Source organism: Cariama cristata, unplaced genomic scaffold, assembly GCF_000690535.1.
Source record: "Cariama cristata isolate BGI_N322 unplaced genomic scaffold, ASM69053v1 scaffold17434, whole genome shotgun sequence".
Classification (NCBI taxonomy): domain Eukaryota; kingdom Metazoa; phylum Chordata; class Aves; order Cariamiformes; family Cariamidae; genus Cariama; species Cariama cristata.
In genome coordinates this window covers 9815-22727 of record NW_009614841.1, presented here as the reverse complement: position 1 = coordinate 22727, position 12913 = coordinate 9815, and the positions used below count along the sequence as shown (strand labels likewise).

The following is a 12913-nucleotide window of genomic DNA, read 5'->3' as shown; positions in this document are numbered from 1 at the left end:
AGCGGCGTCGGAGAAGTTGTTTTCTCCTTTACCAGTTGCTCGTTAGGGCAGAGAGGGTTTGGTTTGTGGGGTTTTTTTTAATTTTATTTAAAGAATAATCCCAGAGAGGTCTTCTAGCTCCACCCTCGTGTTTACCACATGCCCTATTAACTCTGCACTTGGGTGTTGATCCCCCAGCCCCTTCACTTGCCCAGGGCTGCTCTTGTGGGCAGACCAGTCCTCTGCGGATTTGCAGGATTGAGTTCGAGTTTATAAACTCCTCAGAGCAGATTTGACTGTTGGTGTAGAAATCGCCATGCCGTTTCTAGTCTCTGTATTCAGGGTTTTCGGGAAGTGAGCTGATTATCGCTCTCTGAAGCAGTAGGATATGATAATGTAAGCTGCTTGTGTTTCAGCAGTGCCTGAAGAGCAGGTCCAGATGATGCAAAGGTAAAAACACCAGTGCTGTCTGTACCGATGCTCTGATGAGGAACTAAAGCCCTCAGTGGCAGAAGCGGCATTTCCACAGTTTGCTTAGATTTCGGAAGATCTTAATCTTTGTATGAAATTGAAGAGTTTGCTTTTAAGCGTTTCAGAGGTACCTGTCACCTGGCATTTAAATGATAAGCAGGTATTAATTCTCAGAAGAACAAAGGACTTAGTAAAAGGTCTTACCCAACTGGCTTTAGTTCTTGGGATCCTTTTAGTCCTGCTATGTAAGGCCATTTAATCTAAAATCTAAGAGGGAGCGAGTGATCAAATAGTTTACTAACAGTATTGTCAGTTGTCTACACAATTAATTTGCTTATAATTTTGAATTGTTTATTGCAGTTAATGTAACTGTAAGAATTAGCTGCCTGTAATAAATGACTGGCATTTGTATATTTCCATTCATACCAGAGTATCTTATAAATGGTTACTTCTTGCCTTTCCAAGGAGGTAAGTGAAGTAATTCCTTTTTTGTATAGGGGAAGCTGAAGCAAAGCAGTTTGGCTGTTGCACTGGTAATCACGTCGGTGTACCTGTCGAGCTTGGAGCATTTCTTCTTCTGATTTTGATGCTTTCTAACAATTGCACAACAAAATAGTTCTACCTAATTGTTAAAATATTGCTTCTCACGGTACTGTTTCTAACAGTACTGCTTAATTAACCTTCATACATCAGTCTTACCTGCCTCATTCTTATTTCAGGGAAGGCATTGGATATTCTTGCGTTGCTCAGTAACCATGGTGTTTTGATAGTGATTTGGGTGAAGTCAGGAAAAACAAGTAATCAGTGAAAAAACTAGAATTGGCCATGTAGGTTTATGATTTAAAGAATTCGAACTGTAATGCATTCTTAATTTTTAAAAAACAAAACATAATTGAAGTAGCTTTTATAGTTCAGTGCTCTCTACAGAGGCTTGTCAGATTTTGTTTTTATACTAGCAAGAAATGTCATGCTGTAAATTATACAGAACTGTTGATCTTGTTGCTGAAATGTTTCCTTAACTTTGACTAAGATTGCTTTTATTAAATCACTTTCCATGCCGACTGTTTGCAGGAATTCAAGAGAATAACTGCATTGTCTTCTGCAGCTTAATAGTGTACAGGTTTCTACTCTTGTTCTCTAAGGGAACAAGATGATTTCTGGTAATTCAATTTTTGTTACTAGTTGAGGAAAAAAAAGTAATCTAATTCGTGGCAACGGGGAGGTTTAAACTGCCCCAGCTCTCCGGTATCATTTACACGCATCATTTGAGACCTGCTGTGTTTTTACGGAGCAGAAAATATCTTCCAGTAAAACATTTTCTTGCTGTATTTAAACGTTACAACATGATGAATTCGTATATAACAAAACTTGAAGCCAGTGAGGCTGTTTGCTATGTGCAAAGCTGGATGTAGTGTGCCTCGACAGGTTTGTGTGTTTTCCATCAGGAGTCTTAAACTTTACAGATCCGAAGAGCATCTCTTCTGTGCAATAATGCATGCCTATGCAGAATTTGATGCGTTTCATAATGTCACAAATTACTGTTGAGCAAAAAGCGGTGTTTTCCTCGTATCGAGGGTATTTGTGCTGTAAAAGGTTTACAGGGAAGATCTTTTGTGGTGAACGGAAGACAGGCCGACAGTGCAGGATCACCGGGGCTGTCATCTCAGCTCTGTTTCTGAGCAGTCGTGCCTTGGTAGTTTGTTTTTATCTGTGTGCATTTTGAAGGTGGGAATACACAGGTAGGCAATGGTAGTTGTGGTATCTGAGGTAGTGGTATTCTGTGGTATCTGAGCTCCTGGCATTTGCAAACATTTCAGTTGTTTGTTATTGATCCCTCTCCAATTCCCAAGCTGATTTGGCAAAGACCTTGCCTTAATTGTATTGTTCACCTGGCTATCATTCTCGCCTTTTACTGCTCCGTCTTTTGTATGTTGTCACCGTTTCATTTACAAAATGAAATCGGTATTCTGTTATACCAAACAGACGTGGAGATAACATGGATGTCTTTTTTCAAAATACAAAATAACAGTTTTGGAGTTTTAGAACCTCCTCATGCTGGAACTTTGAACTTAATTTTAATTCTCTGAATTACTTTAACCGAATTTGGCAAAAGGAGGAAAAACTGGGATTATTTTTTTTCCCCCACAATGAATTCTGTATGCCTTTAAGTTGGTGTTTGAGAAAGTGCCTTGTATTGCTCTTTTTAACAGTATCGGTTTAATTTGGCAAAAGGAGGAAAAACTGGGATTTTTTTTTTTCCCCACAATGAATTCTTTATGCCTTTAAATTGGTGTTTGAGAAAGTGTCTTGTATTGCTCTTTTTAACAGTATCTGTTGTGTTTTATTTTCAAGCAGATATTTGCATACTTGTCTTACCGGTATGTAAAAGAAGGTTTCTATTCAGGGAGCCTATGCAAAGTCTCATTGTACAGAATATTACCCAGAAATACAGAATTCAGGTGTCTTATTTGTATAAATAAAAACCTGGATCTGCCTTCATTTTGTCCATCTCTTTTCTCATTTTTTTTTTTGAAGTGCTGTTCCTCTGTGCTAACATACCAAACGGAGGATCATTGCTGTGATCACTGCAGTGTTTGGTGTTAGTAATCTGCAGATTGCAGCTCCTTAGATGACCTAATAGATGATAACAACTGTAAAGGAGGAGCAATGGATTCAGTTGATAATCTATGGATTAAATTCTCTCTCATTTTAATTGTGGTGTTTGGTTCCACAGTACTAACAGAATGAAGAGAGAAGTACTACCGCAGGCGCAGTGTAAGTCACAGTAATTGTGCACTCCGTTAATTATATTTTCTTGATGCTTTTACCTCCCTCCAGTCTGCTGCTTTGACTTAATTTTGTAGCGTATGAGGCTCCAGCTCTTCATAGCGTGGCCAATCTGACCAAATTTTGTGTTGATCTGCATGTTACCTTCCTTCCTGTCTTACTCACCGTTAATTTAACTCTTTGAATTTACATGCCAGCATTTCCAAACTCTCCTTTTTCTGTGCCAGTTTTGCTCTCTTACCTTGTTTGCAAGTCTCCTCATTCTTTGATTTGTCAGAAAACCAGGGTTTTGGAGCAGTTACGTGTGGGTTAGGTGTTTCTTATGTGATCTGTACTCCTCTCTTATGGGGGTGCTTGGGGAGGTGGGACCAAAACCAAGAAAAGGCTGGCTTGTTGCTCTCAATTCTGTCTGCACGTAGCTTGGCTTGATTGTAGGTGTCTGTATCCTGTTGCATGCTGGATTGATTAGCCCAGAACTCTCTTGGAGTCTGTGCTGCCAAGCCAGATGGTGGCTTTTGTTTTTTCTGTGTTGGCGAATTGTCTTTTCCTTTTCTCTTTCCTTTTTGCATGAATCAGCAAGCACAAAAAAAATCAGGTTTCCACCAGCTACATGTTTTCTTGCATTTACGTCCTTCTTTCTGTGATGCTGAGGAGAGTTTCCTGTGAAAATTTTGAAACTTGCTGTGCTGGGAAAATGTGGCCAGGTCTATGCATGACTTTGTAATGGTTTGGCTAAAGGTGAACTGGTGCAGTTACGGATGCACGTGCACACATTGCTTCAGACAGCTCTTAATGTGTCCACTCTGAGGTTACATTGATTTAACTCCTTTTAAGTTAGCATCACACCTTGTGTGTGTGTGTCTCTAAGCAGTCTGTAAATACTTAAAATAGGTACTAATTTTTTTTTCTCATTTTCACGTGTTATTTCTCCTTAAGTACAAAGTGTTGAGAGTGTTTGGGTGTTGTTCATTAGAAAACTTGTCTTAAACCTTTTCCCATGAGTGAGCATGGATTTAGTACGGATTTTTTTAATGAATTTCTTAATGCATATTGGTTTCAGTTGATGGCGTTTCTCAGTGACTGCTTCAAAAGAATAAGCTAGTTAAACAAATATTCAAATGAGATCATTGCCAATGAAACATAATATATTTACATACCTTTTTTTTGTGTTAGGTCACAAATTAACACCCCCTCCAAATCTAAATGTAGTGCGGTTACATGTTTTCTATCATTTACATTAGAATGTACAGTAGTGTCATAACCTCCTCGTGATTTTTGCAGCAATAGGTGACAAAAGGTATGCTCCGTTAAAATCTTTTTTTATTGTGTAAAAACTAGTTTACCTAAAGTCTTTTATTTAGTCTCTTGCTTGTTTGCATTTTTTTTTTTTCTTCCTTGATGTGTTTACTCAAGGCTATAGATACTCGTACCTATGGGAAAGGCATTCTCCGGTGCTTAGGAGAAGGAAATCTCCTTACATTAGGAGCTCTTACGTTTTGTTCCCATATCTGCCACTGGCTTGGAAAGGCTTGGACAGATGATTTAACTTTGCTGTGTATATATCATCCCGTTGATGAAATAAAGATATTTCTTCAAATATCAGAAGACTTACTCTGATTACTTGGGAAGTGCTTTTAGGTTATTTAATAAGAAATTGCTATTAACTGAAAAGTGTGTCATGGAGGAAAGCTTCTAGAACAATATTGTAGTTCTTGATTTATGTCAGAGGAAAGGGAGGAGAAATTTCATTTACTTGACTGAGTGACTTTATCTTCTGTTTCGGAGATTGAACAGCAGAGTCTTTATCCCGTTTACAGAAATGGGATACAGTGCTTCTGTTTTGTGAATGAGAGAACAACTTTCATGTCGATTTCTGTTCTTTTTTGTAAAATTACTTGCTTTAAAGAACAGTCAAAGCAAGAAGATGTGATATCTTCACATTCTGTTTTGGTTTTGTTTTTTGGAATGGCAGACCCCTATTAGAAACTGGAACATAAAGAAGAATTGCTTTGGGTGAAGGATGCTCAGAGATACGATGAAGTCCTGGAGTGACAGCCAGTCAGACCTCTACAGCAGTGACCAAGAAGAGGAAGAACAGATGATTTTTGGAGAAAATGAAGATGATTTGGAAGAGATGATGGATTTAAGTGACTTGCCTACCTCACTCTTTGCTTGCAGTGTTCATGAAGCTGTGTTTGAGGTACAGGAAGAAAAGGTAAGGTAGAGAGAGGCATCTTTGGGGTATAGTGGTGTAAGTATAGATACAGCTATTGAACATTTTTGTCTGGATTTTCAGCGTATTACTGTGTATTATAGTTGGGGAGGGGGGAGAAACAACGCAAAGTATTTACCTGGTAAGCTCAGATCGGAGTGAGTATGGTTACCAAAGAGCAGATAATACTACACTTTTCTAGCATTTGAAATTGTTAATGGATAGACAGTGCTTCTCCCATGAAAAGCTCTTTTGATTTTTTTTTTTCTCTTTATCCAAGGTACCACATCCAAGGGCACATTTAAATAAAATCTGAGAGCAAATTTAAATGTTTTATTTCAAGGCAAGGATTCTGTTAAAAGAGCATTATAAATGTGCAGGACGTCTGTTCTGACTTGAACACCTTGAAAGGGGCTTATAAAGACCTTATAACAAAGTAAATCTTCTCTGGCCTGCTAACATTTGTATTCAGTCGAATCTCTACTTTCCCTTTGCTTCCAAGAGCATCAGGAATAATTACGTACACTACATGAGTGAGGGAAAATAGGAGGGGCTGATATGAAGGCTTTGGTCTGCGGCTTCTTCAGTTTCAGTTTACAAAAGTGCTTAAAAAGCCTACAGTTTTGCTGAAAAGTTTTGCACGTCTGAGGGAAAGGTGTGGTGTCAGATAGGAAGTGCTGCTCTCTGCCTCAGAGTTGCTGAATTGTGTACTTGTATTTAAGTCAATCTTTAAAATACTCGTTGTGAGCTCAATTCCTAAGCCAGTGCTCCTAACGAATGGACATAGTACATTCAAAATAAAAGGAACAGTGAGCGATTGAGAATGTGCAAATGGTGGCACATAAACAGTTTGTAAAGCAGCTTACAGATCTCTTTTTGGGTAGGGAGGAGGATATTACGTAAGGAGGGCTGTTCTTCTTATAGTTCATTGTAATTGTATTCTTAGGGGTAGGACAGACAGGTGCCAGAAAAGGCAGTTGAGTCTTCAGTGGCTTATTTTCAGATGCAATGCTTTATTTTTTCTTTCCCATGTTTTACAGGGAATGAAATACAGTTCTTTAGCCCTTATTTATATGCCTGATTTTAAATGCTTCTCTTCAAAGAGCATGAGTTGTTGCATCAGTAACAGAGTTAATTTCTAGCCTTATATATTAATGCTGTTTTTACTGGAAAACAAAGCAGGCAATACATAAGAGTATGTAAATCATGTGTCATCTAATTTTTTAAAAAAAAAAAGGCAAGATGACATCTTCCTTTCTAGATAAATTTTTAACTCACTGATGACTAATTTAAATTCTTAACTGTTTCTACAAGATCAGCTTCTAGTTCAAAAGACTTTGGTAAGCAGGGAGCCCTCCATTTGTTTCAGTGGTTACTGCCCTTGGAAGAAGGTAGTAAAGCATCAGTTAATCAATGGAGCGTTAAATAATGCACTGGACTAACTGAACTCTGATGCTACAGAAACAGCAGTGCCCCATAATTCATTGTGTGTCCTGTATAGAAAGTGTGCACTGGAAATGTTGCCTTGCTAAATTGTTTTGCACATGTCTACATGTGATTTGTCATTTTAATGCACATTTGCTTTTTTCCATGAAAGTATTCCCACAGTACGTCCGTGCATATGAGGTGTATCAAGGGAGATGTGCTAGCTTTTTCTCTAATGATACTGGGATAATTAGTTGCCACACTAAACCACTTGTAAATTTAACCAAAAATCTAAAATGTAAAACTTTTCATTTCAGATATAGTTTGTAAAGTGTATTGATTGTGCTGTCAGCAAGCTCATCTAAGCTGATTGTCATAGCCAAGACATTAGTTTAGAATAGGTCAGAATTACACATTGTTATATCTATAAATTGAACATTTACTATGCAGACTCCTTCCTAGTGCTCGGAAGAATAGAGGTGCTGTGATATATTACATGGCTTTTATCTGTTTTATGAAATTCAGCTTAGTCAGCCCCTGGACACACATTTCAATGGCTTGATTTACTTCTGCCTGCATCTTCTTTTAAAGGCTGAATGCACAGCAACCAGTTTGTGAAACAAATGGAAATTGTGCTGTCTGTGCACGAAGAGAAAGCAATTTGAAAATTTGTGGTGGGTTTGGGTTTGGTTTTGGGGGTCGAGGGGGATGTTTTTCTTGGTGGCACTTAGGGTTTTGCTCCCCAGTGTTCTTTTAGCTTATTTGATAACGCTAGCAAAGCTAGCAGCACTTGCAAGCAGACTATCAAAATCAGTCTTCCTCTTCCCTGATTTTGTAGGAGTCACAACTGCAAAAAATAGATTGCCTTGTTCTGTATGTAGGCACAAGTATTTTATGCTCCACATTTTCATTTGCGAAACTTCACATAAGTGAGTGATGATTAACATTCTGGTGAGGAGAAAAGGCTAAAAAGACACTATTGATTTGAAATCTGAATGTTTAATTCTTATGAAGCATTTTGCTCAGGTTCTATTTCTACTCTGATTCTTTCATCCATTTTTTGAACATTTTCTAGCTATGTTTCTGGTTTTACTGCTGATTTGTTAAAGCAACACTTAAACATAAGAGTTCATGTTGAATTGACTGTTAAGTTGTTGGCTTTAATGTGGTCAGTTCCCACGTTTGTTTAAGTGTTGTAGGTTAAATACAGGGTATGTTTACAGAAAAACGGAAGATGTCTAACTTGGCATACATCTTTTAATAATTTTGTCTTTTACATAGCATCTAAAAGTGTTTTTTTCAAATTTAGTTCAAACAGCAAAAGGTGAAAAATTCAGCGTAAAAATACATATTGTTTCTTTCTCAAATATTCACCTTTTTGAGGGTAATATCATGATTGAACACTGCTTTCATCATTTTCAGTTGCAGAGTTGATGCACTAGATTGCAGTTTTGTGTTTGTCAAGTACAAAATTTGGCCAGTGTGCAGAAGGAACAGGTTTTCTGATTTAATAAAGACCTTGATGTTGTACAGATTGGAGAGAATTGTGCAAGAAAATAATATTTTTGTTAAAACTAACATGGGCATTATCTGAAGAATTTCTTCAGTCCTATTTACAGTGAAAGCCCCTCATCCTGTAATTATTTTTACAGGCAGAAAGGCATCACCAGGATTTTTGTGAAGAGATCAGTGTCTATTGGAATCAAGCAAATTAACTATTGTCGTTGGAAAGAGTTCTGAATGAAAGAGTATTCCTTTTCCGCTTACTTGCTTATGTAGATCTCTCTGAATAACTGAATATTATCAGAACGCAGTAAATAAAATGGAAAAGAGATTGCTTGCATACTTCTTAGCTATTGATTTTAATCTGACTTTTTACAGTGAATGAAAACTTACACTAGCAGATTTCCTAGTGCATTTATGCTAGGGAAAAAAAAGAAATGTCTGCAAATTAGGTCTCTTGTAGATCAGAGAACTAGTAAATTAAAACAGATTGGATTTCATAACAGTGCAGTTATTATTTTTTAAAGAACTTGAGGATAAGATTCCATATTCAATAAAACATGACTTTTTCCAATCTTTTATTTTTGTGAACAAGTGTTGTTTAGTAATAACAGACTTTTTGTCTCTTCCAAAGTAGACTTATTCGTTCATCCTGAAGTTTTGACGTTTTCCTTAAGCATTCAGTACTTTAGTTTATCTAATATAAAAATTAACTAGTTTGCATGGTATTTTTGGAGATCCTTGGTGAAAGTCGTGCAAGTACCAGTATTTTTGTTGACGTCTACACTTTGGAGTATCTTTCGCTAGGCGGCAGTTTGTGTATTAAGAGTTTTACAGGCTTGTTCACATCAGTGCGCCCTTGGAATTCCGATTTAAATAGCGAGACAAAGCACTGCTACACTAAATGCAGATTTGCAAGTCGGGGTAACTGGGGGAAGTATGGAATGTGCAGGTTTAGGCGATTAAGGAAATGAATGGGATTTGGGAGAGGAAAGAGAAAGGAAAACGTGTTTTCATTGAGTGAAAATGTTCACTTTGTGTTTGGAGAATCTTTGTACTTCATCTCTAGGAAAGATTTGAAGCACTTTTCACAGTCTACGATAATCAAGTTACATTCCAGTTGTTTAAAAGCTTTAGAAGAGTAAGGATAAACTTCAGCAACCCAGAGGCAGCAGCGAGAGCACGGATAGAACTGCATGAAACTGACTTCAGTGGAAAAAAGCTGAAGCTGTACTTTGCACAGGTATTATGGAACACTAAGATGTTGTACGTCTGTCCCTGTTTCTTCTTTATTCCACGTTTGCCCATGAGTTTAATTTGTGATAAATATCTGAAGTTACTGTCAATCTCGTTCTTCTACACTGAGATGTCTTACTTTCACTCATTGAGAAATTCATGCTTTAGGGGACGGTTTTGCTTTTCAGCTTGAGGTTGCAGAGTTATAGTTGGTAAGGAGCAGTCGCTGTGTAGTGACACAAACCACCTTCGCCCATACATAAACGGAAATGTGCTGAAAGAAAAGAAGTGGGTCCAAAAATCTCTTTATAATAGGTGCTTTACAGGCATATTCTTCTTCTTGGATTAGCAGCTTGCCTGTGTCATACATAGCTACGTTGTCAACACTTACGTAGGCCAATTTCTTAACTGTAGCGTTTCTCCAAGGTGTCATACAAAGAGAACTGACAAAAGCTGTACTACGTTTATTTTTAAGGCTAGACTGAATTACGCATTGAGAATGGGCATGTAGACTAAATAAAAAGAGAATTAATATTTGTCATCTTATTTTGTATCTCCTGGATTTTGTCTTCAGGTACAGGTATCCAGTGAAATAGGTGACAAGTCCTACCTCCTTCCTCCACAGCCTGTTAAACAGTTCCTGATATCGCCACCTGCGTCTCCACCAGTTGGATGGAAACAGAGTGAAGATGCAACTCCCCTGATAAACTATGACTTGCTTTGTGCTGTCTCCAAGCTGGGACCAGGTAGGAATATTTACCTGCTTTCGTTGTGTTACTTAACTTCAAAAATAGTTACGGAGGGAATTTATCTACTTATCTTTCTTTCTGTGAGAAGAAACTGAGTCTTTCTTATGTGATGTTTCTTACTTGAATAAAATGATCCATCACTATTTTTACTTAATTAATTAATTGATTGGAAGTATAGCATGGAACTGGATTGTGTGGTAGTCCATCACATCCATTTACTGAATTTTGTCATAGTCTCAGTATTAAGTAACAAACAAGAAGAGGAATGAAAAGTTCAGTCTCTTGCAGACGGACAGCTCCAGTTATTAGGGATGCTAATGTATACTTTTTGTGTTTAATCGTCAAACTTCTTCATGAGCCTTCCTACGAAAAAAGCTGTTTGCTTTCTGTGAAAGGCAGGGAATTAGGAAGCTTAATGTTTTCAAATGCTTTTGTAACTTTTCATTTACAAATGTCATATAAATGTACAGCATAAATGATGTCACTTAAAAATTTGTATGCTGCCTGTATCCTGATGTCTTCAGTGTTTTGCAATAGTTTTTTACAGCCATCCCTCCCCTCCTTTAAGTATCAATTAAAAGATCGATTGTATTCAAAGTACAGTGTAACAGATACTGGGACTGTTTTAAAACATTTAACAGGTCTGGTAAAGTGTGGAAGTTGACCAAATGAAAGATGAGATGGGAATAAATGAGTATTTGGTTGTGTTACTGCAGATATTAAGGAGTTTTTGAGATTAAAGTGGTGTATTGCTTTTCCTTGGGCATGTTCTTAGCGTCATTTTTGTTTGCTGCTCTTCAGGGGAAAAGTACGAGCTTCATGCGGGAACAGAATCAACTCCTAGTGTAGTTGTCCATGTCTGTGAAAGTGAGACGGAAGAGGAAGATGAAATAAAAAATCCCAAACAGAAGATCATGCAGACAAGGCGTCCAGAACCACCTGCAACAATACTGCATGAACCTAAAGCATTTGATTGTACACTGGAGGTAGGGGGTACTATGCACTGTTAAATTGTGTGATGCTCAAGCTAGTATCAAAAATCAGACACTTAATGAGTACATGTGTTGATGTCTGTGCTGCTGCTATATGTTATGTATAGCGACAACAGATTTTACTTGTAGTTGTCTCTCATGTTCAAGATTTTGGATGCCAATGCTCTGAAAAGCACTTTAATTTTAGGGACTAGTCCCCCAAGTGTAGCAAATCCACCTGACTTGAAATAGTGAAAAATAGGAAGTCTGGGTATGGGTTTTTTTGTTTTATTTTTTATGATGTTACCCTTTTCTTTATATTGTACAGTGTGATGTACCAAGTGCTGAAATAATATCTTACTGTCACAATTGGATTCAAGAAAGTTTGTTTTGTAGCAATTAAAAGCTGCTCTGTACTGGTGCAACAGCTTCCAGTTAATATAGTGTTAAATGCAAGTGAAACATACTCCTTGTGCTAAAATTCCTTCCCAGCTAGTAATCTTCTGAGGTGAAGATTAATCTTTGCTTTTCTCAGAAATGCCAAGTATGTGTTTTTAGTTTGACATGAGGCACAAATACACGTATGGAACTAAATTCAAGTAGTTTTGCTAACTACACAGAGAAGAATACAGGAGGAAGAACCACAGACCGCTGAGAAGACAGGCTCAGAGCCTGTCGCCAACACTACTGCTGCTACTGTCTGTGATGGTACGCTGATAGGTACAATGGTTTGCACTGACACCGAATTAGGAGTGAATTACAATATGCAGAGTGAAATATGGATTCAGCTATTGAATGTGTTGTCTCTGATCCTCTCTGAAAATATGGTAACATTTGTTCCTCTACAGCCCTAGAGGTGGCCTACATTTATAAATAACTTCAGCGACTGTTATGTTATGACTAAGTTATGTTAGGAGATAAAACAACTAGGGTTAATTTTTAACTTGTGCTCCGAAACTTCTCCTGTCTGTTTCGTATTTTTTTAAGACAATCAGTTGCCTGGCTTAGCCAGTTTTTATGCAGTTTCAGCCCTTGTTTGCTGTTTTTCATTAAGACTCTTTCTGTGTGGCATCCTGTCTGTCTGATAGAGCATCTGCTACTTTTGAGACCAGGATGCATCTTTTAAAATACAGATCTTTAATTTTGTGATCTTGTGTTAAGTGTTTTAGTAGGAGGAAAATATGCCTCGGTATAATGACACATGCTCCTATGCTTTTGTGCGATTTTATAACCAACCTTTTTTTAGTCTAGACAGATTTGTCTTTTTTTCTATTTAAAAGAATAAAATTATTTGTGAACAAACCAGGCTGCTGATGTTCATATATATAAATCATTCAGAAATTGGCCTTTTTCAAATTCATTTCAGTGTGTTTCAGTTCTATGTGACGTGCTTATGGAATTTTCAAAAGTGTTTTCACTTGATTGACGGCAGAGAGAAAAAGTAATGGTCATAAATTTGCATGGGCACGGTAGTTTCCAACTCTGTATTGTGCCAGCTCGTGATCCCTTCCTGCCACCAGCTTCATGTTGCAAAAGGGGATCCTGCAGGCAGGTCCTTGTTCCAGAGGCAGGAATAGTAT

The 12913-nt window shown here is 37.6% G+C and overlaps 1 protein-coding gene across 1 annotated transcript; it reads left to right on the top strand.

Moving 5' to 3' along the window:
• The first annotated feature begins 5257 nt into the window (after nt 1-5257).
• Nucleotides 5258-11600, top strand: RCAN3 (RCAN family member 3). The gene is made up of 4 exons (XM_009699582.1): nt 5258-5452; nt 9447-9620; nt 10188-10359; nt 11164-11600. Exons 1-4 carry the CDS (start codon nt 5258-5260, stop codon nt 11370-11372), a joined length of 750 nt encoding a protein of 249 aa, XP_009697884.1. The 3' UTR covers nt 11373-11600.
• Nucleotides 11601-12913: the final 1313 nt, after the last annotated feature.

What these genes read in the sequence shown, in the direction of transcription:
- RCAN3 (XM_009699582.1), top strand. Translation starts at nt 5,258, where the DNA reads ATGCTCAGAGATACGATGAAGTCCTGGAGTGACAGCCAGTCAGACCTC. An exon ending in TTGAGGTACAGGAAGAAAAG is followed by an intron (nt 5,453 to 9,446) that starts GTAAGGTAGAGA and finishes CTTCATCTCTAG; the next exon opens with GAAAGATTTGAAGCACTTTT. An exon ending in TGAAGCTGTACTTTGCACAG is followed by an intron (nt 9,621 to 10,187) that starts GTATTATGGAAC and finishes TTTTGTCTTCAG; the next exon opens with GTACAGGTATCCAGTGAAAT.